This window comes from Paramisgurnus dabryanus, chromosome 5, assembly GCF_030506205.2.
Source record: "Paramisgurnus dabryanus chromosome 5, PD_genome_1.1, whole genome shotgun sequence".
Taxonomy (NCBI): domain Eukaryota; kingdom Metazoa; phylum Chordata; class Actinopteri; order Cypriniformes; family Cobitidae; genus Paramisgurnus; species Paramisgurnus dabryanus.
In genome coordinates, this window is record NC_133341.1 from 27,501,431 (window position 1) to 27,525,827 (window position 24,397).

Below are 24,397 nucleotides of genomic sequence, written 5' to 3' on the forward strand. Positions count from 1 at the left end.
TATCTATCCATCTATCTATCCATCCATCCATCTATCCATCCATCCATCCATCCATCCATCTACTGTACGTATCTATCTATCCATCTATCTAATCTATCCTATCCATCCATCTTATCTATCCAATCTATCTAACTAACCTATAAAATCTATCTAATCTATAAAATCTATCCATGTCTGTGTCTATGTCTGTCTGTCTGTCCATCCATCCATCCATCCATCCATCTACTGTACGTATCTATCTATCCATCTATCTAATCTATCCTATCCTATCCATCCATCTTATCTATCCAATCTATCTAACTAACCTATAAAATCTATCTAATCTATAAAATCTATCCATGTCTGTGTCTATGTCTGTCTCTCTGTCTGTCTATCCATCCATCCATCTACTGTAACTATCTATCCATCTGTCTATCCATCCATCCACACTGTTAGTCTGTATAATTGTTATGGCAATTATAAGACATGAAGGTCATTTGCTGTGATTCACTCGCCATTATTCATTACAGTTCCACCTTAAAAACACTGTACACAAATTAATAATAATATCCCAATCATATGAAAAAGGACTGGAAACCTAAATATTTAAATTCTGTCAACACTTACTCTCATACTGTTACTCAACCACACAACTGACAGTACCCATTGACTTGCATAGTAGGAAAACAAATACTATGAAAGTCAATCGATACCATCAACTGTGTGCTTACCAATATTTATCAAAATATCTTTGTGTTCAACAGAATAAAAAACTTGCATGAGACCAACATGAGGAAGATAGAATTTGTATTTTTTTGCAAAACTATTCCTTTAAGTTTTGACTAATTAAAAACCAAAAACTTACCATAGCCTGGTAATGGGTGAAAGCATGAAAAAATGACAAAAAAATATATTCATACAAGGTTTTATTATCTGATGATTTTTTTTACTAAAGACTGTTGGAGCTTAACAGAGTTAGGTTACAATTTGCAAATTGAATATATAATCAATAGAGACGTATTCTTTATATTTCTGTGGTAAGAATGTGGTAAAATCTTAATACATCAGTGTAGGTGTAATACTTTAGGAACACTCACCACTTCGCTAACCAATGGTATAGGTTTCTTCTTCCTAAGATCAGGCATGCTATCAATGCCAAATAATCCTCCTCCACTAAAGACAAAAGCAGAAATTGATGAAGTAATAAAGAAAAAGGATGAAGAACAAGCCATGGGAATGAGCGAGCGAGCAAGCGAGCGAGTGGGTGAGAGATCATACCCAGGTTTGGCCCATGGATGTCTGTTGTGGTCTCCATTGAGGTTCTGTTAAAGATGATAAATTCAAGTCATGTGTCATAACAACAAAAATGAATCTTGCTGCTGCTCACAGACAATAAAACACACACAATAAGAAGGAGAGAAACAAACAGAGAGAGGAAGAGTGAAAGCCCTGTTGTTTGGTTGATTAAGTTTCACCGCTATATTTACTCTTAGTTCTTCTAGTCAGGCTATTACATCTAAAGTTCACTTCTTACTAGAAAAAAGTGGGAGACTTCTGACACAAAGTGATTAAAGAAAACTGTAGACTTAACTTTTTTGCAAAGAAAAAATGGCAATCATGCCAAATATCAGCAAATGGGCTGTTGAAAAAAACACTGTCATAAAACTCTGACTCAGCTACTTCTGAAATAGACTTTAAGATTTATAATCACAGTTTCTCTTTCATGTGGCATAGTTTTTAAAATGAAAGGGATGCTTTCAATAACACCGAGAAAATGTGTGAAGTACATTACGGCATTGACAAGTCACAAGACAAAGCAATGTGACTGAAAATAAAATAAAACAGACACAAACAAGTCAACTCAATGTAGCAAATGGGCCATGCACAGTAAAACAATTTTATATTTTCTTAAACTTTGCAAATTAAAATAAATCACCAAAAAAAAAAAAAACTTGTATAACAATATGAAAAAGACATAACCTGATCTTCATCCTGGCTGCCATCTGAAAATAATAAACAGTACATCAAGATAATAACATCACACTATTTTTAACAAGAACCAGCCAGCACTCTTTAATAACCAAACATACATCAGACAACATTATGAAGCAATTAACCTCCCGTCTATGGATACATTTACATTTTCGGACAGAATTTAATGAGCATTTGTACATACTTAATATACAGACAATAAGTCTGAACGGCATAACAAAAAAATGTGCAATTGATCTAGACAGAGTTCATAAATGTTTCATTGACATGGATTCATAATTTTATAATGGCTCCTAAATTATGCCTACACTTTAGCTTTCATGTCATGTTTGTTTTCGATTCAATAAGTGTAATTAGTTTGCCCTAAGCCTGGGGAAAAGGACTTGTTTAACACCCAGCAGTGTGCTTGCCAATCCATCTGCAAGGAAGAACCAAACACTCACTGATTACACAAGTCAGCAGTTTCTCCCTCAATAACATCTGTTTTTTACAGAAAAAAAATAATAATCAGAAGGCATATGACTGGTAAAGATTTTTCAATACACATTTGATTAGGGTTGCAAAGCTCGGGAATTTTGGAAACATTCAATTAAGGAATTAAAAGGAAATTATTTGTGAATACCTCGACAAAAAAACTCTCTTTATCTGGGTGCTACAATTCCCGTATAATCCTGTGTAATTTCCATGGAAAGTTTCCATAATTCCCAGAATTTCGCAATCCTACATGTGATGCACATTCAACTGACCAACTACTCCTATAATGACTTTTTAATGGAATTAAATACACCACTACCTTACAAATAAGTTATCGCAAAATAAAATGTAGATGTCTTTGGGCTCCACACTCATGTACCTGGATTAAAATCATCCTCAGAAAATGTTGACATGGTCACCATACTGAGGTGTCTTCTGGATTCTCTTTTCTCCCTCAGGATCTGCTGGAAACTCCTGAGGCACTTAAGACGACGTGCATCTCTCTGACTAAGCTCCGCTTCACTACTACCAACTTCAGAAGATGACTCTGTAGGAGTTTGTAGTGTGTCTTCTGCTAGTGTTCTCTGTTCCTCTTCACCTGCTAGTTCCTCATGTAAAAGAGAATGTGGGACAATGTCTGTGCAGTCAGCACTTGTGAGATGTTCGGATGTATCAGATGTATTACTCGTGGGTGGGTCCATCTCTGATGATTTTGAATGCTCTGAATCCTCAACATTACACTGGTGAGGAGAGTTATCACTCTGTCCTACATTCTCAGATTCAGGCTTTTCTTGGGTAGAGATGCAATCGGGTATATCTACAAAGCCATGATCTGTATTGGTGTGTTGATGTTGCTCTGAATAGAGGGTTTGTGAAGTCTTCACAAAGGATGTCTGTATTTGAGATGCCTCTCCATTTGGTGTTCTGATATTAGGGACATTTACTGCTTTTTGCTCCCCACATGTGGATATGGGGGGATTGATCTCTCCAGGCAAAGCACAGTTAGTTCCATCTAGCTTCTTTATTGCTCCCCGCATAGCACTTTTAAAGTCAAGAACTGCTCTGCCAAACTTTTTAACATTAAAGGCTACATTACTGGCATGAATAGAGTCAGACTCGCAATCAGGGAAATTGCAGAGTGAAGTGCCTTCATACAGAAGGTTCCTGTCAGTTATTGATGTTTTACAGGAATGCTCAACAACCCCACATTTTATTGACTCACTTTTAAGATCAATATTAACTGGGCATTTATCAGACAAGGAAGATTCACAGACATCTGCTTTAAATCCAGTCGAGTTGTTATTTAGACTCAAGAATGGAGCATTGACCTTTTCATTCTCATACATGGCGGCAGTATAATAAACAGAGCTCTGAGGACAGACCTTGGTGCGATTATGGCAATCCAATCCAGGCTCTTCTGGGAGTATATCAGCATCGTAGTGCTTCAATGTCTTCCAATTCTCTCTACTGCAAGTACTAAAAGGGGAGTTGCAGTGATTTTCAGATAGGACGGATAGCTGACCTAAGAAGTTGGCAGTTCTCGATTCGTCCCTGTTATCCGCCTCTTCAAAACTTCCTTGTCTGGAGCAAGTATCTTCTTCACTCCATCCAATCTCTCCACTTCCAAAGTGTTTTAAAGCCTCTGGGTTCCAGCTCTGACTTTTAATCCCAGTGCTGCCCTGCCCAAGAGTCACCCTTTCTGGATCAGACTCGGACTTGGAACTTTGACCTGAAGAGGGTGAGCTAGTGCTTGGACAGTCTTGGCCATCCTGGCGCTCAAGGTAACCAAAGCTTAGTTTCCTTCTCCCGGTACCTTGAGGTGCTTCTGACCTCTGATCAGATGCTTCATGTGCAAATGGAATGTGTTCAATGCATTCTGCAGTCTCGGCACCAGCAAATGTGGTCTGGGATCTTACTGACGGACATACACCCCCAATTCCCAGTCCCTGCTTCGGCAATTCCTTGTATTTTCCATCAAGAACTTTATTTTCAGATAGTATATTAGCAAAGCTACTTGATGATTCAACCATGGAAGGCTTAAAACAGCTTTGGGTTAAGGTATTGTTTAATTTGTGATGATGGGATGTACCATCAGTTCCACCAGTTGCCCCAGGCCAGGTCTCCACACCAGATTTAGTTCCAGATCTCATGCCTTCAATCTCCATTAGGACAGCATCCACACAGCTGGACACCTCTTCAACAGAACCACGTACAGATGACAAGTACTCTCTTAAGTCTGAAATCTCCTCTTGAATTTTGTTGATCCCTCGCAATTCCTTTATGATGTGTTCAATGATAGCACTTGATTCTTCCTCTTGATTGTCCTCATTATTCCCCTCCACAATTGTATCCTGAATAGTCATATTAAACCTGTATAGCAAGGAGTCTGTCTGTTTTTTAGACTCGCCACCAAGTTCACTACCTGGCGAGATATGGTTCTGACTACTGTTGTGCTGTAAGGTACAAGGAATCTTGATTCCTCCCTCTTGATTTAGCTCCACCTCACCAACGCAAGGTGCTTCAGAAACTGCTCCACGAACATGCCCATTTGGAACCTGAGGTGAACAGCAAACCTCTGCTGAATCCAATCCTCTCTTGTAGTAATTCTGCAACTTCTCAACATCTTCTTCCCCATTTTCACCCTCTTCTTCAATTCCAGCATTGTAAAGCTCAGAAGGTTGGACACTATGATCTGCAGAACCCTGGAGGAAACGGTGAATTTTCCCACGTAGCACCACAGCAACTCTGGGATTAGGCTGCCTCCTTTTTGGCACCCCCGTTTTCTTTTTGGGTCTGGGATATTGAGGGACTCCTGTGCTGTCCTGTCCATTGCAGCGATTCCGAGAGAACATCTCTGATTGTTGTGGTTGAAGGGACTGGGGAGGGAGAGGCTAGCTCTCTCTGCCCTGAAGAGAGGCTCCAAAAACGTCTGCGCTGTGGAGCTAAATCACATTACACAGGGTCGAAAGAAATCATCTGAGTAAAAAGGATATGATGAAGGAAGAAAAACGTGAAAAAAAATCCATACAACATTAATTAAGGAAAAGTAAACCAAAGTTTATGCCTTTACAAGTTCAATTTCTTGGTACTTCCCTCTCTTATCAAAGTTTTTGTACCAAATTTGCATCAGTAGATAAATTAAAGCACATTTTGATTAATAGCAGGCGAAGTATGGATGTTACGTGTCTAAATATCAACTGATGATTTGCACTATTGTGACAATTTGACAGCAACACCAAAATGCATTCAAATATTCACAAGTGTAACTACTTATTTCTTTATGTCATTGTGAGAACAGCACAAAGTTGAGAGCTTACAAGCCACATTTCACATCTCTTCATAATTTAAGATTAAAAGCATGTGCACTTACATCAGGGTTTCTTCAAGTTTCACCAAGTCAAATTTAAAACATTTTAAGACCTTCAATTTATCATGACACTAAAGTCCAATTTTACATTTTACAAATTTGCTCAATGGGGTTGAGGTCTGGACTTTGAGGGGGCCAGTAAGGAAAATGACATAAATCTTCATATGCTGGCCACCACTGTATCTACAAAGTCATCAATATGCAGAATAAATAATAAAATAGAGCAATCAAAGGAAGATTTAGGCAATTTTCCTTACTGCCTGCCTCAAAGTCCAGACATAAACCCCATCAAGCAAATTTGGTGCAAGTAGGAAAATAAACTGCACTTGTACATTCAAATTAAAGTTTTTGGTTTGAGCAACGAATAACATTAATGATAAAGTTCTGTGGAAAATGTATTCACATTATGCCAAAGAGATGTGCTGATGTAGTTGCTGCAAAAGGTGGACATACTAAATATTAAAATTGGATAAAAACAGTAAGTCTTCATCTGATATTTGTTGTGCTTACTGCGACCATCATTACGAAATGAAAAAGTTATAGAGGCAAACTTTTTTTTTTCAGATCTGTCAGGTCTTCTAATAATTTTGCCCACTGTATATCAGCAGAAAAATTCCAGTTAAGTGGATTTGATAACAAAATAACCCCAAAAAACACCAGAAATTCTAAAAAAGAAACAAAAGCAACCATAGTTTTCCTTGAAACAAAAACATTAAAATAATAAATAAAAACATAAATAAGTGCAAGAGATGACCAAATAGTGTGCTCTCTCTAATCCATGGCAACAGCCAGCAGAAAAATGCATAAAAATATGCATACTAACATATATAGGGTGAATTTAGGTACATTAGGTTTCGCCAGTCGCATGTCAAAATAGTCTACATATATTCACCCTACAGTACATAAGGGTGCTATGGAAAATTTCAAGGAACCAAAAAGAATTTGAAATGATCACAAAATTATCTGAAATTAATGATTTACTTATCCCAGAAATGTTCATATTGTTTTTTCTTAAGTAACAGTGGTTAACAGGATTTAAGGTGATGCGTAAATTAAGCAGAGAAAATGTCATGTTAGAGGAAAATCATGTGACGCAGGTAACCATGGAAACCATGCGCTACCTGCATTCAGGTTCTCAGATTTAAAGATTTCTCCAAACACACATCAATTACTCGCACATATCTACCCCTGCCTTTTCCTTTGTTTATGCATTTCTATTATAGTATCTATTTTTTATATTCTATACTGCATTTCTCCTCACTTTACCACTATCTGCTCCCACGTATCAGAGAGTATTACAATTTAAACGAGACGATTACACCAGCAACAACCTGTAGAGTCTTGTGGATGTAAAGATTGGTATCTCAGGAGAAAATCTCTTATTATGTGACTACTAACAGACATGCAGACAAACAATAAATGATCCAGATTTTTTCCAAAACATTTTATCCTCTCTGATACAACTAAATATCAACTTAAACTCTTAATCCCTTACTAAACATTGGCTGACATTTTATTTTTATTATTTCCATTCTGTTAAGCATCATGTACATTTTTTTAAAAATTAAGTCACTTTTTTGTCTGTAATTTACTTACTTAATTACTACAAAGAATGCACAGGGCTTACTGCTCGCAGCATTGCACGTTGCTTCTCGTTTTGTTTGTATGTAGCATGCATGGAGCAAAATAAATGCTTGCAGGTGTGATAAAAGCCAAAGGTTTAAATGATTTTTTTCACAAAGCTGTTGTCTTTATGATTCTGCTGTCACTACTCTACATGTGGCCTTGTTACACCTTATTATACAATTCTTCACATTAATCTTTGCGGTTCGCTTTCTCATAATCTTTTCAATCAGACAAGTCAAGTGGTGTGACCTTTTACTCAACCTAATACATAACCTTAACAAACACTTTCTCCACATGATCCACTGACTGTCCTTGGCAGATCTATTCTGCACTTCAGCCGTCTACAGAAATTGATCTTTTATTTTGTGTACACTGTAAACAACCCTGTCAGCATTCAAGGCAAAAGACGTCCAATGAGAAAAGCAACACATAACAGCTTTGGTACCAACGAGATGCAGATTTTGAGCATCGCTTTGAGCTGTTTGTTCTTATTGCGCACACAGAGATTCTTAAATTGCAATCTTATTAGCTTGCATTATGCAATTTCCAGGCATCGGGTGCAAGGTACAGGTCTGCTATAATGAGAACATCAAATCAAATCTTGGAAAGATGCTGTAAAGTAAACGTGATGGTAAAATAGTGTACTTAATATATTTCAAACTCAATAAGAACTGTAGTGCATTACCTCCTGCTGTATCCAAGCACTCTGTTAGCAGAGGTCTTATTTCAGGCGCTCAACACATGGGTCAAAACTAAACTCACTTACACATGCGAAACTACAGTACAGCCAAAGGCAAGATAATTTTCCTTGACTACACATTCTTCCTGCCAAAGCAAAGACTACTGATCAGTATGTTCACAGTAGATTGTTCACGAAAAGGTCATATTATATGTTTATAGAAGATTGAGAGCTTGGCATTATAGGAGACTGAAACATAGTAAATAAAGCTCAACATCTACATCGACCTCTCTGACAGCTGATCGATAAACACAACAGCTGTGATGCGGGGAGTCTTTTACATGGATCAAGTAAAAAATTTAATCTGCCATACATTACATAGAAAGTTCAATCAAATCGTCGTATTGGATCGACAACCTGTTGCCACCATATAGCATGCCAGCTGTTTACTTCTATATCTGAATTTCTTAAACACTAAATAGTTTAAAGAGTTTACCCCTAAAATTTAACTTAATATACATGTGTGGATCACCAAAACAGACCCTTAATCATTCAATTCATGGTCTAACAGCTTCAGAATTATAAATAATAAATATATAAAATATTTTATAAATGTGTGCATATATATATATATATATATATATATATATATATATATATATATATATATATATATATATATATATATATATATATATATATATATATATATATATATATATATATATATATATATATATATATATATATATATATAAACTAGTCTTTTAAATTACAGTTACAGTCCAACTTATCAACCAATTCAATTTTGCACTTTTGATAAGAGAGGGAAAGCTCATATTATTTGATTATTTCTTAAATATGCAAGAATGTCTTTTAAAACATTTTACTTAATCTATATCAATTTGGAAAAACCAATACAGCATATTGTTGCAAGATGTGTTTACATTTTTAAAGAAATAAAACATCTAACTTACCATCGAAGATACACAGATCAGTAAAACCACAGGTGTGTATTTAGGCAAAAAGTGTAACTTTACCAAAACAGCGTAATTAAACACAGGAACCCATATGTCGATTTCCATGTACGAAGCCCATAAGACACGGGCTGATCAAGTTCAAGGATAAAATAAATGTCATTATGACAGCTTCTTCGATCAAGTCAAAAGCCCACATCCTCCAGACCTCCATGCAGCTCTCACGATAATCCAACAAGTTAACTCAAAATGATAACAGTAGCTGTCGTTCTCTATTATTCACAGTTAAATAAGTCTTTGTGGTCTTGACAAGCTCCTCCCTGTCATCTTCACTGTTAAACGAACACAGACACACGTTAATTCATTCAAATCTAGAGGCAATTCTTCCTCTTAACACGCATTTGTGTCACTGCTCCACTCCTATCTCTCCTATATCTCCCTCCTACACTCCTCTGGCTTGTTGCTAAGAACACATCCACCCTCAGCTGTGTGTATGTACTTTTACCAATTCTTCTCTCTGTCTCTCTCTCTCTCACTTCACTTCTCCATCCATCTGTTACTCTCTCTTTTCCTCCCTCTTGCGGAGGATCGTGCACACTCCATCTCTCCTACAACTTGGTCTTATTTCTCTCCCTATACAATCATCTTGTCGCTGAGTCCAATAAGTTGCAACATGTATGCCACAGATGTTTCATGTCATTTTTGGCATTATGAAAAAATACTTAATTCGCACTGGAAAAATTTGAAAAATAAAATCTTGTGTTCTTTAAATGATACATAATTTTATTTGTTGTGCATTATACAAGATTTAAAGGAATAGTCTACTCATTTTCAATATTAAAATATGTTATTACCTTAACTAAGAAGAGTTGATACATCCCTCTATCATCTGTGTGCGTGCATGTATGTGCTGGAGCGCGCTGTGACACTTCGATAGCATTTAGCTTAGCCCCATTCATTCAATGGTACCACTCAGAGATAAAGTTAAAAGTGACCAAACACATCAACGTTTTTCCTATTTAAGACGAGTAGTTATACGAGCAAGTTTGGTGGTACAAAATAAAACGTAGCGCTTTTCTAAGCGGATTTAAAAGAGGAACTATATTGTATGGCGGATCAGCACTTTTGGGAGTACTTCGACTCGGCGCAGTAACACCCTCCCTCTCACATTATGAGAGGGAGAAGGGGAGCGGATTTTTCAGGCGAGTTGAAGTACTCCCAAAAGTGCTGTTCCGCCATACAATATAGTTCCTCTATTAAATCCGCTTAGAAAAGCGCTACATTTATTTTGTACCACCAAACTTGCTCGTATAACTACTCGTCTTAAATAGGAAAAACGTTGATGTGTTTGGTCACTTCTAACTTTATCTCTGAGTGGTACCATTGAATGAATGGGGCTAAGCTAAATTCTATCGAAGTGTCGCAGCGCGCTCCAGCGCTTACGTGCACGCACACAGAAGATAGAGGGATGTATCAACTCTTCTTAGTTAAGGTAATAACATATTTTAATATTGAAAATGAGTAGACTATTCCTTTAAGGTTATGTTGACTCTCTGAAAAAACGAATTCTGACCGATCATTACAGCATTCTGCATTGAATTTTTTTGCATAAACTGTATAGCTGACAGCTGATTTCCTTAAAGGGACACATCACTTTTTTGAAAATATGGCCATTTTCCAGCTCCCCTAACATGTTAACTTTAACCATTTTACCGTTTTGGAATCCATTCAGCCGATCTCCGGGTCTGGCGCTACCACTTTTAGCATAGCTTAGCATAATCCATCAAATCTGATTAGACCATTAGCATCGCGCTCAAAAATAACCAAAGATTTTTGATATTTGTCCTATTTAAAATTTCTTATTTCCTATTTTCCCCTTGGTAACTTTCAATAGCAGGGGACTATTTTCAGGCACTGCGTAATATCATTGTGCCTGCTGCAGCCATGTTACAGCAGCAAAGTCCTTGATTATTACGCCAGAATAAGAGTATAGTTCCTAGCCATATCTGCCTAGAAAATCATTTTTAAATAGGAAAAATATCGAAACTCTTTGGTTATTTTTTAGCGCAATGCTAATGGTCTAATCAGATTCAATGAATTATGCTAAGCTATGCTAAAAGTGATAGCGCCAGACCTGGAGATTAGCTGAATGGATTCCAAAATGGTAAAAATCAAATGTTTAACTCTATGGGAGCTGGAAAATGGGAATATTTTAAAAAAAAAGTGGAGTTTCCCATTAATCAACTTGACGCTCCACTGTAACGTCTACCTTAAACTAAAAAAGGTTTTTAGAAACTAGCTAACCTCGCTACATTCACAGAGATAAAAGTTAATATAATAATCGTTTCAAAATAAATTCCTTTAGGACAGTGGTTCTCAAACTTTTTCAGCATGCGGCCCCCCTTGTGTACAATGCATTTTTCCGCGCCCCCCCAAAGAAAATTTATGACAATTTTGTTCTAAAACATAATATTTTAATTAGACAAAACATATTAAAGTATACAAAGTAGTGCTGTTGGTTAGTAACCTTATTTTTTTTTAGGTTTATTTACACAAAATTTATGAAAAATTTATGTATTTTATAAAATGTCATAAAACTGGGGCCCCCCTGGCACCATCTCGCGGCCCCCCTTCTCACTTTTAGCGCAGTTTGAGAACCGCTGCTTTAGGAGATACAATAAAATGTGCAAATGCACAACAATAAATTCACAACATTTTTAAAATCTTTAAAATATCAAACATGATATGATCAGGGAAGCATGCAAGATTTGCAAGAGGTGCAAGATTTGATTTGTAAACATCACACATTACATGAAAATCTAAGGGGAACATCAAAACAATCGAGGTCTTAGAGCAGATATTCTCTCTGATTTTTTGGAGGGGAAATCAGGGTAAATTCAGGCCAAAAATCCAGTAGCCAGTTCTCAATATCTTATCACTGCCCTATCTAGAAGGTGTCAAAACTACAGGTCTGGTATATCTTCCACACCTTTTAGTGCCATCACAGCTGTAGAAATATACAGAGTACAAAGCAGAGGTACAATTTTGGAGAAGTGAATATCATTGGTGACTTTCAGACAATGTCATCTTGCAGGTCTTTGATTTTGTCCTGTTAGTATTCAGTGCACATCTCTATTGAAGAGTCAGAAACTCTTCCTTATCCAATTCATTTTCTCTCTCTCTCTCTCTCTCTCTCTCTCTCTCTCTTTGACACATTCTCCTTTGCCATATCTCTAGGGTTTTTTTAGTTCTAGAAAGACTATTGTAATGGGCATAGTGATGAGAAGTCTGAAAGATATTAATGTCCGTCCAGTCCAGAGTATAAATAAATATATCCTGTCCTAAATTCAAAGAAAATGTAACAAGACCTATATAAACAGGTCTGTCTTCCATATGTCATGGTTTATGCAGTCAAAACAAACAAAAGCATCTAAAACCTAGTAAAGGCTTGGTCATCACTACTTATCTCAGTTATGCAGTTACTGTTAGTTCATTTAATTTAGCTAACACTGATGTCTTATTTCAGAAAATAGCCAGCATTTAGAGACAGAGGGCTCTGTCATACACCCGGCGCAATGCAGCGGAATGTGCGACACGAGAGTCTTAAGCTAGTTTCAGCCCGCCGCAATTATCATTTTCACGTTTAGCGCCACGTTGTTTAAATAGCAAATGCAATTTTGCGCCCAATTTTGTGCCCATGGGCGTCGGTCCGAATACAAGGTGTGTTCAAGCGCATTATTGGCGCGTTGCTATTTGGAGGCAACTAAAACAGACTACGCCATTGACCAACTAAAACCTGGTCTAAAGTATAAAGTCAATGGCGCAATAGTGTTTTTTTTTTATTTAAAGAGCGCGTTAGAAATATGCGCCTCTAAACGGGATGACAACGCGCGTTTGCTTATCACATGGATGCGCAACAGCACATAAACGTTTTAAAATATGAAAAATCAAAGGATTAAAATGTAAAAGATTATTATTGAGTCTCTTGTCCATAAATGAGGATCGATGATGAGACTTTATTAGCAGTAGAACTGCTTCACCTGTAGCCTGGTAAGTAATTAAATGTTTTGCTTTAAACAAATGCAAATATTGCATCTATTTTAAATGTTTTTTTAATGCTACCTCACGGATTTATTGTATATGAGGACTTTGTATCTGTGGATATGATGAGATGAAAACCTTTTTAAGTAATGCTTTTTAAAGCACTCACGGCGCTGTCAGAGTGCTGAAACGTTTCGGCTCCCCACATGTTTTAAAGGGGATAAGAGCTGAGACTCTAATTTGTTTATTGCACGTTACGCCCAAAACACTCCCACTACTCATTACGAGAATATGAACAACCATTTTAGGCCATGCACTTGGTGCAAAAACCATTTTTACTGTCGTTAAATTAGAAAAAGTGGAATCGTACATGCCCGTTTAGACCGTGCGCTGTGCGCTTTAGACAATGTGCTTAGATCATTAAAATAGGGCCCAATATATTAGTGACTCTACCGTAGTTACTGTAAGTGCTGTTTGCAGGCAAAGCTATTTATCATGTAAGAAATAGTACAGACGATGAAACTTCAGGGAAGTATGAGATGTTGTGACTTTGCTCACCTTCACCGTTCAGACAAAATATGGTATTTACACAATGAGCTTACAAAATATACCTCTATATATCATTTCACTGTTGAAAATTCATCCATAATCCCATGGGACAAAACTCATCCCTTCTCCTCTTCTTGAATACTTTCATGAATATAAAACAAATCATGTGCTTAGGTCAAGGAAGTCCTAACGTAAACATTAATAAAGCTGCGATTTTTGGCACCTTTGGTACTCAACAGCAGCACTCTCTTATTATGCAAAAAGGTTGTTTGATGTACAGATGGAGGCTTGGATTAAAATCCTGCCTGCCAAGTAGCTTTTAGACAGACTGCTTAGCATAAAACACCTGATGTATAAACATACTAAACATACAAAAAAGCCTGCATTCAATCAGCTGATTTGATATTAATGCTGTATGCTGATAGGTGGGGAGTCGTTGCCTAATGGTTAGAGACTCAGGCTTGTCACCTGAAGGTCGCTGGATCGAGTCTCACAGCTAGGAGGTTGCAACTCAGGTGCCTTTGAGTGTGTGCATGCATTTACTTCTCATTGGGATGGATTAAGTACAGAGGTCACATTTCGAGTATGGACTACCCTAGTAGTTGTAGCGGGCCACCATTCGTCAAACTTTTATGACCCCCTCCCCCACCCGTTGACAGGTCGTGTTTTATGACCCCTTTGACAGGGGGGCGGGACCATCAATCAAAATCTGTACAAGTTGTCAACTTTAGACAGAAAGTATTTAATGGTTTTATTGCCGGTCATTTAGAGTGATTGTTTTTCCTGAGTGTGTTTTATGTCAAGCGTATGGTGTCATGTTTAATGACGGCTCGTGTTTCGACATTTGCTGTTTATTGACATTTGATGTCAGATCTCAACCATCCTCCCTCCTTTGCTCGCCCCGTGCGCTTCTCAATACTGACTTTCACACCGCGGGTGTGTTGTTGAATCTAAAGTTTTGCAACAGCATAAGTTTATTTAAAGGCAATCACTAATCATATATATATATATATATTAGATGTACCTGGCTATGCTTAAAGCCGATGTTTTCTATCGAGCTATAGTTTCTGATCAGACACAAAGTCTGAACTAAATAAAATTTTAAACGGTTCACGAAGTCCGGGAATCTTTTCATGACATGGTCTACAGTTTAACGCGTATTAAAGATCCAGCGGTGTCTGACAAAGCGTCGGGTGATTGTTCATATCTGTCATTTAAAATAAAGTTAATAAATGTAATTCTGTCCACTATGGCAAAATAGGAATTTATTTTAGATTTAGGGGAATCTTTAACCATGTCTCTGATTAAAACTTTTGATTGTAACATCACAAGTTATTTAATTAAATATTCCGTATACGGGTATAGTTTAAGCAATGACCTGAGCCATTACCTTCAGAGCCGTCAATACTACAATCTTTAGACGATAGTCTAAACTAAATAAATTTTTTAAATGGTTCAGGAATTCCGTGAATCTTTTCATAACCTGCACTATAGTTTCACGCGTATTAAAGATCCGGCGGTGCCTGACAAAGCGCCGGGTGAGCGTTCATATCTGCCATTTTAAAATAATGTTAATAAATGTAATTCTGTCCACTATGGCAAAATAGGATTTTATTTTAGATTTAGGGGAATCTTTAACCAAGTCTCTGATTAAGACATGTGTATACGTGCACAGATGGCGACAGAGAAACTTATATATGACGTTAATAAACTTTTAAATGTTTTTAAGACGTATTCACCCCATTTTGGGGTTTTATTTTTAATTAAACGCTTCTTAAAACATGTGTGAATATGTGTATATTATACAATATTGTCTGCTCTGACAAAAATAAATTATTATGTAGATTTTAGGTCAATTGCCTGCGTGTATCTTATAAATACAAATTGATAATACGTTTGTATTGGCAAGAGACTTCTTTAAAGTCACGCAAGAATAAATATTTTAGTTGTAACTGGTTAACCTTAAATGTACTATTATCTATTTAACTATAAGCTATATTTTACTGAACAGCCTCAAAGTTTCTGATGCTGAACTTATGACCGTATGTGATAGATATTTCACAGCAGGGTCGGTTTGTAATCTAGGTAGAGTCTTTTAAAACTGTAATGGTAAAATGTAATATGGACACTCTGTCAAAAATAAAGCATTTGTTTGTAACAAATTATTTAATGAAATATTCATCAGTGGTATAGCGATGAACAGTGCCAAAACCACCGGGGACACCAATAACACATTCTTTAGACTAAAGGCTATTTATTTTAAACTAAATAAAAGTTTAATCTTTTCAGACATAGTATTCTGATCACACCATTAGATCGCGCTCCGGCGTTTACAAACATACGCGGATGAATGTTCATATCCACCGTTAAGAAACTTTTAAACGATTAAAAACACTTTCATATCATTTTCTGAGTTTTGTTTTAAATTAATGACATCTTAAAATCAACTGTGAATATGTGTTTATTACACAATAAATTATAATTCTGTCCGCTCCGGTATAATAGGGGTTTTATTTTAGATTTGGGACTTTCTTTAACCAAGTCTCTGATTAAAACATGTGAATGCGTGTACCAACGTTGCCAGAAAACGTACGCTGATGCGCACATATATCTGGCGTTAAGAGCCTTTTAAACGTTTTAAGACATTTCACACCCTATTTTGAGTTTAATTCATTAATGTCATCTAATATCGAAGTGTGTACATGTCTATTTACGATAATGTAACACGGTAAACATTGTCAAAATAAAAGGGTTCTTGAACATGTTATATGGGTGTTTCTTGTTTTGCGAATGTTCGACATATTTATTGATGTGGAAAAAGTTTGTTGTTTGGACGAACAGTTTCAGTCTCTCTCTCTCTCTCTCTCTCTCTCTCTCTCTCTCTCTCTCTATCACCAGTCCGCTATCAACCAGCAGACAACCCCCCAGATGTCTGGACAGAGGGAGTGTTGGTAAAATAAAAGAAATCAGCCCCCATTGACAAAAAGTAATAGGTTTATTTTAGATTTCAGGCTTCATTACTCAGATACAGATTAAAGCATGTTATTTCTTATTCGTAATTTAAAGAAACTTAGAAGTTTTAAGACATTTCATCACACATCCTATGATGACATAAACCCTTGTGTTAGCCCTTAGAGGACAACAAAACGGGTGCAAATATTATTTATCAACGTTTGATGTTGTTATAAACCAGGTTGTCACATACGTGACAACAATCATTGCTTTAATGACAAAACATTTAACAAATTTGACATTTTGTTAAACATGGTTGTGTGCGTCCATAAACACAACAACAGCTAGGACATGGTTCTACATAATATTAAAATCACGGGCTTACGTTAAATAGGTAAACCTTAATTTTACTAAATAAAATAAAAATAAACTATTTGAACATATTATCTGATATTAGGTTAGGTTTAAGATCGTAACATCGTAAAACCCCCAGCGGATATGGTGTGTGCGTGTGTGTGTGTGTGTGTGTGTAATGGATGTTATCACGTGGTGCGGACCAAACGACCAACGCTGCGGGGGTTGTGAAGCGAAGAATGAGTTCTGAACACAGAACCTTTACCAAAAACGTAACCCCGGATTAACACATCACAGAACAATTTGAACAACCGTGTCGGATTCGTACACACCAGAGGTCTGTTTTATGTTTTGCAGAAACTGTGGAAACTTTTGATGCGGCCAAGGTGTCCGAGTTCGCAAACAAACTATCAAACGCAACGCGGCGGAAACAGTGGACACGAGCCTTTTGTTGCTGAGAAGGCGATTGAACTCAGAAACAAACAAGCAAGCAAAGTTGTCTACGAAACTACGGATTCTTGAAAAAGATGGCACAAAATCATTCGAACGACTACGCAATGGCCAGAAGGGGTATGTGTACGGGACCGACCTTTTTAAAGATATGCTTAAAAAGAACTACAAGCGCGAGATGTCCAATCTACTATGTACTGTGATATACAAAGAGGCCAATGTGTGCATGCCTCCAAACTATTGCGAAGCTAACGCCGAGTGTGTAACCAGACTCAAGGAAAAACAGATGTTGTGAAAAGTATAGATGACACACTGAATAGCATGGTGCAGACGGTTGTACAGGCCCAAGAGGAACCCAGTGTGATTATTAGAAAGGCCCTAGAGATATTTTATGAATGTGACGAGGTCGAGTTTTACGTTGTCAATATCATAATAATGATAGCATTTGTAATTGATGTATGCATTGATATGCTTGTAAAGAAACGATAAATTAATGTGTGGGAAATCATAGAAAATGCCGTAGATTTCATGTTTTGAAAAGGGTCTTGGTTCATGCATGCACGTTCTATGGTATCTAGACAATATCATAACGTTTAATAATGATGATGCCTAAAAACCATTCGTGTGAGCCAGTGGCATATCTTACGCAAGTTTTTACAGTTGTTTTTTAGTTTTACCAAAAGTTTTAATCTGATTTTATTTTTTACTCAACATTATGATTGATAATCCATGTCCGTCAACAAATGTATACTTTAACAAAAACTACGTTCTAGTAGTTTCAATGTATGGTAACTGTTGTTTTTTCATTATTGATTTTGTTTACTGCTTATGTTTTTTGTATGTTTTGATGTACCGATTTCATAAAAACAAAAAATATACAAGGATTTTTGGTCTTAATGTCTGTTGCTACCATAAGATACAAACATTAGAACATTTAGACATCTTGTTCAGACAACGTGTGACATTGCTCATTCTTCATATGTTTTTGCAAATCCACACAGAGAAATGTGAAAGATTAATAGAAATTACATGTGGCTACATCACATGTTTTTTCAGAGGCGTAAAAATAAAAGTCAACAGTGTTAGTATGGGGATCTAAAACATCACATGCACGATATGATCCTAATTTTGTTACCTGACGTCTGTCACATAGTCAAAGAGCATCTACTTCATGTCTCTACGAATCCTGACAGAGTTTTAGTTTCATATACACAACACATCAAATGTAAACCACGGTAAACTAAATACATTTGACAGCAAAGATCTCTAATTTTCTGACAAACCCCAAAAAAGATGATGGGGTCATCATCAAACATCACTCACTTTTTAGGTACCGAAAGGTTTTTGTTTATTTTAGTTTAACTCGACACTGAAATTTTAGTTAAGCACACAGAAATGCACAGATTTTACGTTTTAAGTATACATGTGTACATCACATAGTGATTTCAGTCTCAACTAGATCGATGATCTATCAATATTAGCTACAAATGTTGTTTGTATGCGTGCTCTGATTTCACAAAACATCCATTTACATTCAAAACCTTTTGGATTCAACGCCTTAAAGTCATCAATGTTATTTCGTTCACATCAACCACACCAAAATTTTGAATGTGCAAACTGTTTTACTTCGTTTTAAACATGTTTGTGCGGTTTCGGTCTAGATTTTTATAGAAAACTTCAGAACATGACACCATTTTAACATTTACAAAAGGATGAAACATTTTACTTTTAACTGGATCCCATGAGTATGTGTTGCTGTGACAAATACCTTTGATTGTTTGGAAATTATATGAATGCAGAGAAACAACGCAAAAGTTTTGAACTTTAACATAATTTATATGCGTCCTGATTTTTAAAAACAGTAAGCTGTAATGTTTCTTACACACAGATCTAAACACATCACAAGTCTCAATGTTTAATAACATAAAAACCTGTATGCAAAGGTTTGTTGGCGTATTTTTAGACACAAGCTGTTTATTTTCATCTTTAAACAAATGTGTATGACAAAAGTTGTACTGCCTGAACTGACACTAAGGATCGATGCCGAAATGTTAAATCTAAGTATTTGCAAAACAACCTTCACCGTCATATAGATGTTTTCAATCTAATGGTACCGGGTTAAATGTGACCATACTATTTCAAACATTACCAAGTTGTAGATGGTTGTGACTCAGTTTACAAAGGTTTTAACACACATTACTGTTTGTCACGATGTGTTTCATCGCATTGCTGTTGCATGCAACAGACTCTCAAGTTTTATGTTAAAAGGATTACTAAATAAAAACCTAAGCATTCTGTATTATGTTGCCACTGATGATTTTACAAGTTTTACAGTCTCAAACATTTTTTGCTATATTCGCTGTGAAAGATTTAGTAAATAAATCTAAAACATAAACGGTGTTGAAGCGTTACCTTAATCTTCTAGCAACAATTTTCAAGAGATTACCAACATGTATGATGTACTAACTGTCAGGGGATCTGTGATATTATTTTCTGAAGTAATTAGCTATCTAATGGCTACTGCACAATAACTTATGCGATAAAGAGTTTGTTACATAACCTATAGAAACGAAACAAGATAAATTACAAAGCCACTGGCATAAGGTTTACACTTAAACAAATCACGCAGATGTTTAAAGTGAAGTTGTTACGCCCAGAGAGGAATGTCCCTAACTCCAGGACTCCTATCTCCGCCTATCCATTACAGTCATTAAATCGGTGCCAGTATGATTCATTCAAACACAATCGCCTAACAAGTTTCAAGAAACTATGGACTCCTACTGCTACACCAACACATTCGCGCTACCCCCCACCCCAGAGCAATATGTATATGAGAGAACCTACAGCTGGACCTGTGCACTCAATAAGTCCACCATGGTATCTGATGGCGGACCATCAACCTACAACAACAACACAACCCTTTGTACGGATCAAGTAATGTCTGATGATGTACCAATGGACCGGTGCCCCCAAGAAGGATCCGACAATGCCTGATGAATCAATACACATTGCGTGTATCGATTCCACAGACTGTTTGGTTTCAAGATCATGAAATAGTCGTAGTGATACATCTGTTACAAACTTGATGACAAAAAGCTAATGGCTTTCTATAGAATATTTAGAGACTATTACCTGTGTGGTTTGTGTGTATTTACAATATCAAATAATAATCAAATTGCTGTTGGTGAAATTATTGAACCAATCGTGAAAAACGTTGTGATATTTCTACACTACAATGACAATATATGATGTATTTCTTTTACTTGATGAGAAATAAAAAATATGTACCACTTTAAACATCTGCGTGATTTGTTTAAGTGTAAACCTTATGCCAGTGGCTTTGTAATTTATCTTGTTTCGTTTCTATAGGTTATGTAACAAACTCTTTATCGCATAAGTTATTGTGCAGTAGCCATTAGATAGCTAATTACTTCAGAAAATAATATCACAGATCCCCTGACAGTTAGTACATCATACATGTTGGTAATCTCTTGAAAATTGTTGCTAGAAGATTAAGGTAACGCTTCAACACCGTTTATGTTTTAGATTTATTTACTAAATCTTTCACAGCGAATATAGCAAAAAATGTTTGAGACTGTAAAACTTGTAAAATCATCAGTGGCAACATAATACAGAATGCTTAGGTTTTTATTTAGTAATCCTTTTAACATAAAACTTGAGAGTCTGTTGCATGCAACAGCAATGCGATGAAACACATCGTGACAAACAGTAATGTGTGTTAAAACCTTTGTAAACTGAGTCACAACCATCTACAACTTGGTAATGTTTGAAATAGTATGGTCACATTTAACCCGGTACCATTAGATTGAAAACATCTATATGACGGTGAAGGTTGTTTTGCAAATACTTAGATTTAACATTTCGGCATCGATCCTTAGTGTCAGTTCAGGCAGTACAACTTTTGTCATACACATTTGTTTAAAGATGAAAATAAACAGCTTGTGTCTAAAAATACGCCAACAAACCTTTGCATACAGGTTTTTATGTTATTAAACATTGAGACTTGTGATGTGTTTAGATCTGTGTGTAAGAAACATTACAGCTTACTGTTTTTAAAAATCAGGACGCATATAAATTATGTTAAAGTTCAAAACTTTTGCGTTGTTTCTCTGCATTCATATAATTTCCAAACAATCAAAGGTATTTGTCACAGCAACACATACTCATGGGATCCAGTTAAAAGTAAAATGTTTCATCCTTTTGTAAATGTTAAAATGGTGTCATGTTCTGAAGTTTTCTATAAAAATCTAGACCGAAACCGCACAAACATGTTTAAAACGAAGTAAAACAGTTTGCACATTCAAAATTTTGGTGTGGTTGATGTGAACGAAATAACATTGATGACTTTAAGGCGTTGAATCCAAAAGGTTTTGAATGTAAATGGATGTTTTGTGAAATCAGAGCACGCATACAAACAACATTTGTAGCTAATATTGATAGATCATCGATCTAGTTGAGACTGAAATCACTATGTGATGTACACATGTATACTTAAAACGTAAAATCTGTGCATTTCTGTGTGCTTAACTAAAATTTCAGTGTCGAGTTAAACTAAAATAAACAAAAACCTTTCGCTACCTAAAAAGTGAGTGATGTTTGATGATGACCCCATCATCTTTTTTGGGGTTTGTCAGAAAATTAGAGATCTTTGCTGTCAAATGTATTTAGTTTACCGTGGTTTACATTTGATGTGTTGTGTATATGAAACTAAAACTCTGTCAGGATTCGTAGAGACATGAAGTAGATGCTCTTTGACTATGTGACAGACGTCAGGTAACAAAATTAGGATCATATCGTGCATGTGATGTTTTAGATCCCCATACTAACACTGTTGACTTTTATTTTTACGCCTCTGAAAAAACATGTGATGTAGCCACATGTAATTTCTATTAATCTTTCACATTTCTCTGTGTGGATTTGCAAAAACATATGAAGAATGAGCAATGTCACACGTTGTCTGAACAAGATGTCTAAATGTTCTAATGTTTGTATCTTATGGTAGCAACAGACATTAAGACCAAAAATCCTTGTATATTTTTTGTTTTTATGAAATCGGTACATCAAAACATACAAAAAACATAAGCAGTAAACAAAATCAATAATGAAAAAACAACAGTTACCATACATTGAAACTACTAGAACGTAGTTTTTGTTAAAGTATACATTTGTTGACGGACATGGATTATCAATCATAATGTTGAGTAAAAAATAAAATCAGATTAAAACTTTTGGTAAAACTAAAAAACAACTGTAAAAACTTGCGTAAGATATGCCACTGGCTCACACGAATGGTTTTTAGGCATCATCATTATTAAACGTTATGATATTGTCTAGATACCATAGAACGTGCATGCATGAACCAAGACCCTTTTCAAAACATGAAATCTACGGCATTTTCTATGATTTCCCACACATTAATTTATCGTTTCTTTACAAGCATATCAATGCATACATCAATTACAAATGCTATCATTATTATGATATTGACAACGTAAAACTCGACCTCGTCACATTCATAAAATATCTCTAGGGCCTTTCTAATAATCACACTGGGTTCCTCTTGGGCCTGTACAACCGTCTGCACCATGCTATTCAGTGTGTCATCTATACTTTTCACAACATCTGTTTTTCCTTGAGTCTGGTTACACACTCGGCGTTAGCTTCGCAATAGTTTGGAGGCATGCACACATTGGCCTCTTTGTATATCACAGTACATAGTAGATTGGACATCTCGCGCTTGTAGTTCTTTTTAAGCATATCTTTAAAAAGGTCGGTCCCGTACACATACCCCTTCTGGCCATTGCGTAGTCGTTCGAATGATTTTGTGCCATCTTTTTCAAGAATCCGTAGTTTCGTAGACAACTTTGCTTGCTTGTTTGTTTCTGAGTTCAATCGCCTTCTCAGCAACAAAAGGCTCGTGTCCACTGTTTCCGCCGCGTTGCGTTTGATAGTTTGTTTGCGAACTCGGACACCTTGGCCGCATCAAAAGTTTCCACAGTTTCTGCAAAACATAAAACAGACCTCTGGTGTGTACGAATCCGACACGGTTGTTCAAATTGTTCTGTGATGTGTTAATCCGGGGTTACGTTTTTGGTAAAGGTTCTGTGTTCAGAACTCATTCTTCGCTTCACAACCCCCGCAGCGTTGGTCGTTTGGTCCGCACCACGTGATAACATCCATTACACACACACACACACACACACACGCACACACCATATCCGCTGGGGGTTTTACGATGTTACGATCTTAAACCTAACCTAATATCAGATAATATGTTCAAATAGTTTATTTTTATTTTATTTAGTAAAATTAAGGTTTACCTATTTAACGTAAGCCCGTGATTTTAATATTATGTAGAACCATGTCCTAGCTGTTGTTGTGTTTATGGACGCACACAACCATGTTTAACAAAATGTCAAATTTGTTAAATGTTTTGTCATTAAAGCAATGATTGTTGTCACGTATGTGACAACCTGGTTTATAACAACATCAAACGTTGATAAATAATATTTGCACCCGTTTTGTTGTCCTCTAAGGGCTAACACAAGGGTTTATGTCATCATAGGATGTGTGATGAAATGTCTTAAAACTTCTAAGTTTCTTTAAATTACGAATAAGAAATAACATGCTTTAATCTGTATCTGAGTAATGAAGCCTGAAATCTAAAATAAACCTATTACTTTTTGTCAATGGGGGCTGATTTCTTTTATTTTACCAACACTCCCTCTGTCCAGACATCTGGGGGGTTGTCTGCTGGTTGATAGCGGACTGGTGATAGAGAGAGAGAGAGAGAGAGAGAGAGAGAGAGAGAGAGAGAGAGAGAGAGAGAGAGAGAGAGAGAGAGAGAGAGAGACTGAAACTGTTCGTCCAAACAACAAACTTTTTCCACATCAATAAATATGTCGAACATTCGCAAAACAAGAAACACCCATATAA

At 36.3% G+C, this 24,397-nt stretch overlaps 1 protein-coding gene across 6 annotated transcripts in view; it reads right to left on the reverse strand.

Moving 5' to 3' along the window:
* The window catches only part of unc13ba (unc-13 homolog Ba (C. elegans)), a 101,894-nt gene that overhangs the window by 71,098 nt on the left and 6,399 nt on the right, over positions 1-24,397 (reverse strand). For 5 of the 6 annotated variants that reach the window (XM_065250785.2, XM_065250784.2, XM_065250781.2 and 2 more), the window contains exons 1-5: positions 9,095-9,573; positions 2,825-5,387; positions 1,960-1,982; positions 1,258-1,301; positions 1,077-1,152 (exon numbers count right to left, since the gene is read on the reverse strand). In XM_065250785.2, coding sequence (XP_065106857.1) covers positions 1,077-1,152; positions 1,258-1,301; positions 1,960-1,982; positions 2,825-5,297 — 2,616 coding nt within the window. In that variant the 5' untranslated portion in view covers positions 5,298-5,387; positions 9,095-9,573. Of the gene's footprint in view, positions 1-1,076; positions 1,153-1,257; positions 1,302-1,959; positions 1,983-2,824; positions 5,388-9,094; positions 9,574-24,397 lie in introns of those variants that run through there. The other variant, XM_065250786.1, reaches the window with a different exon arrangement.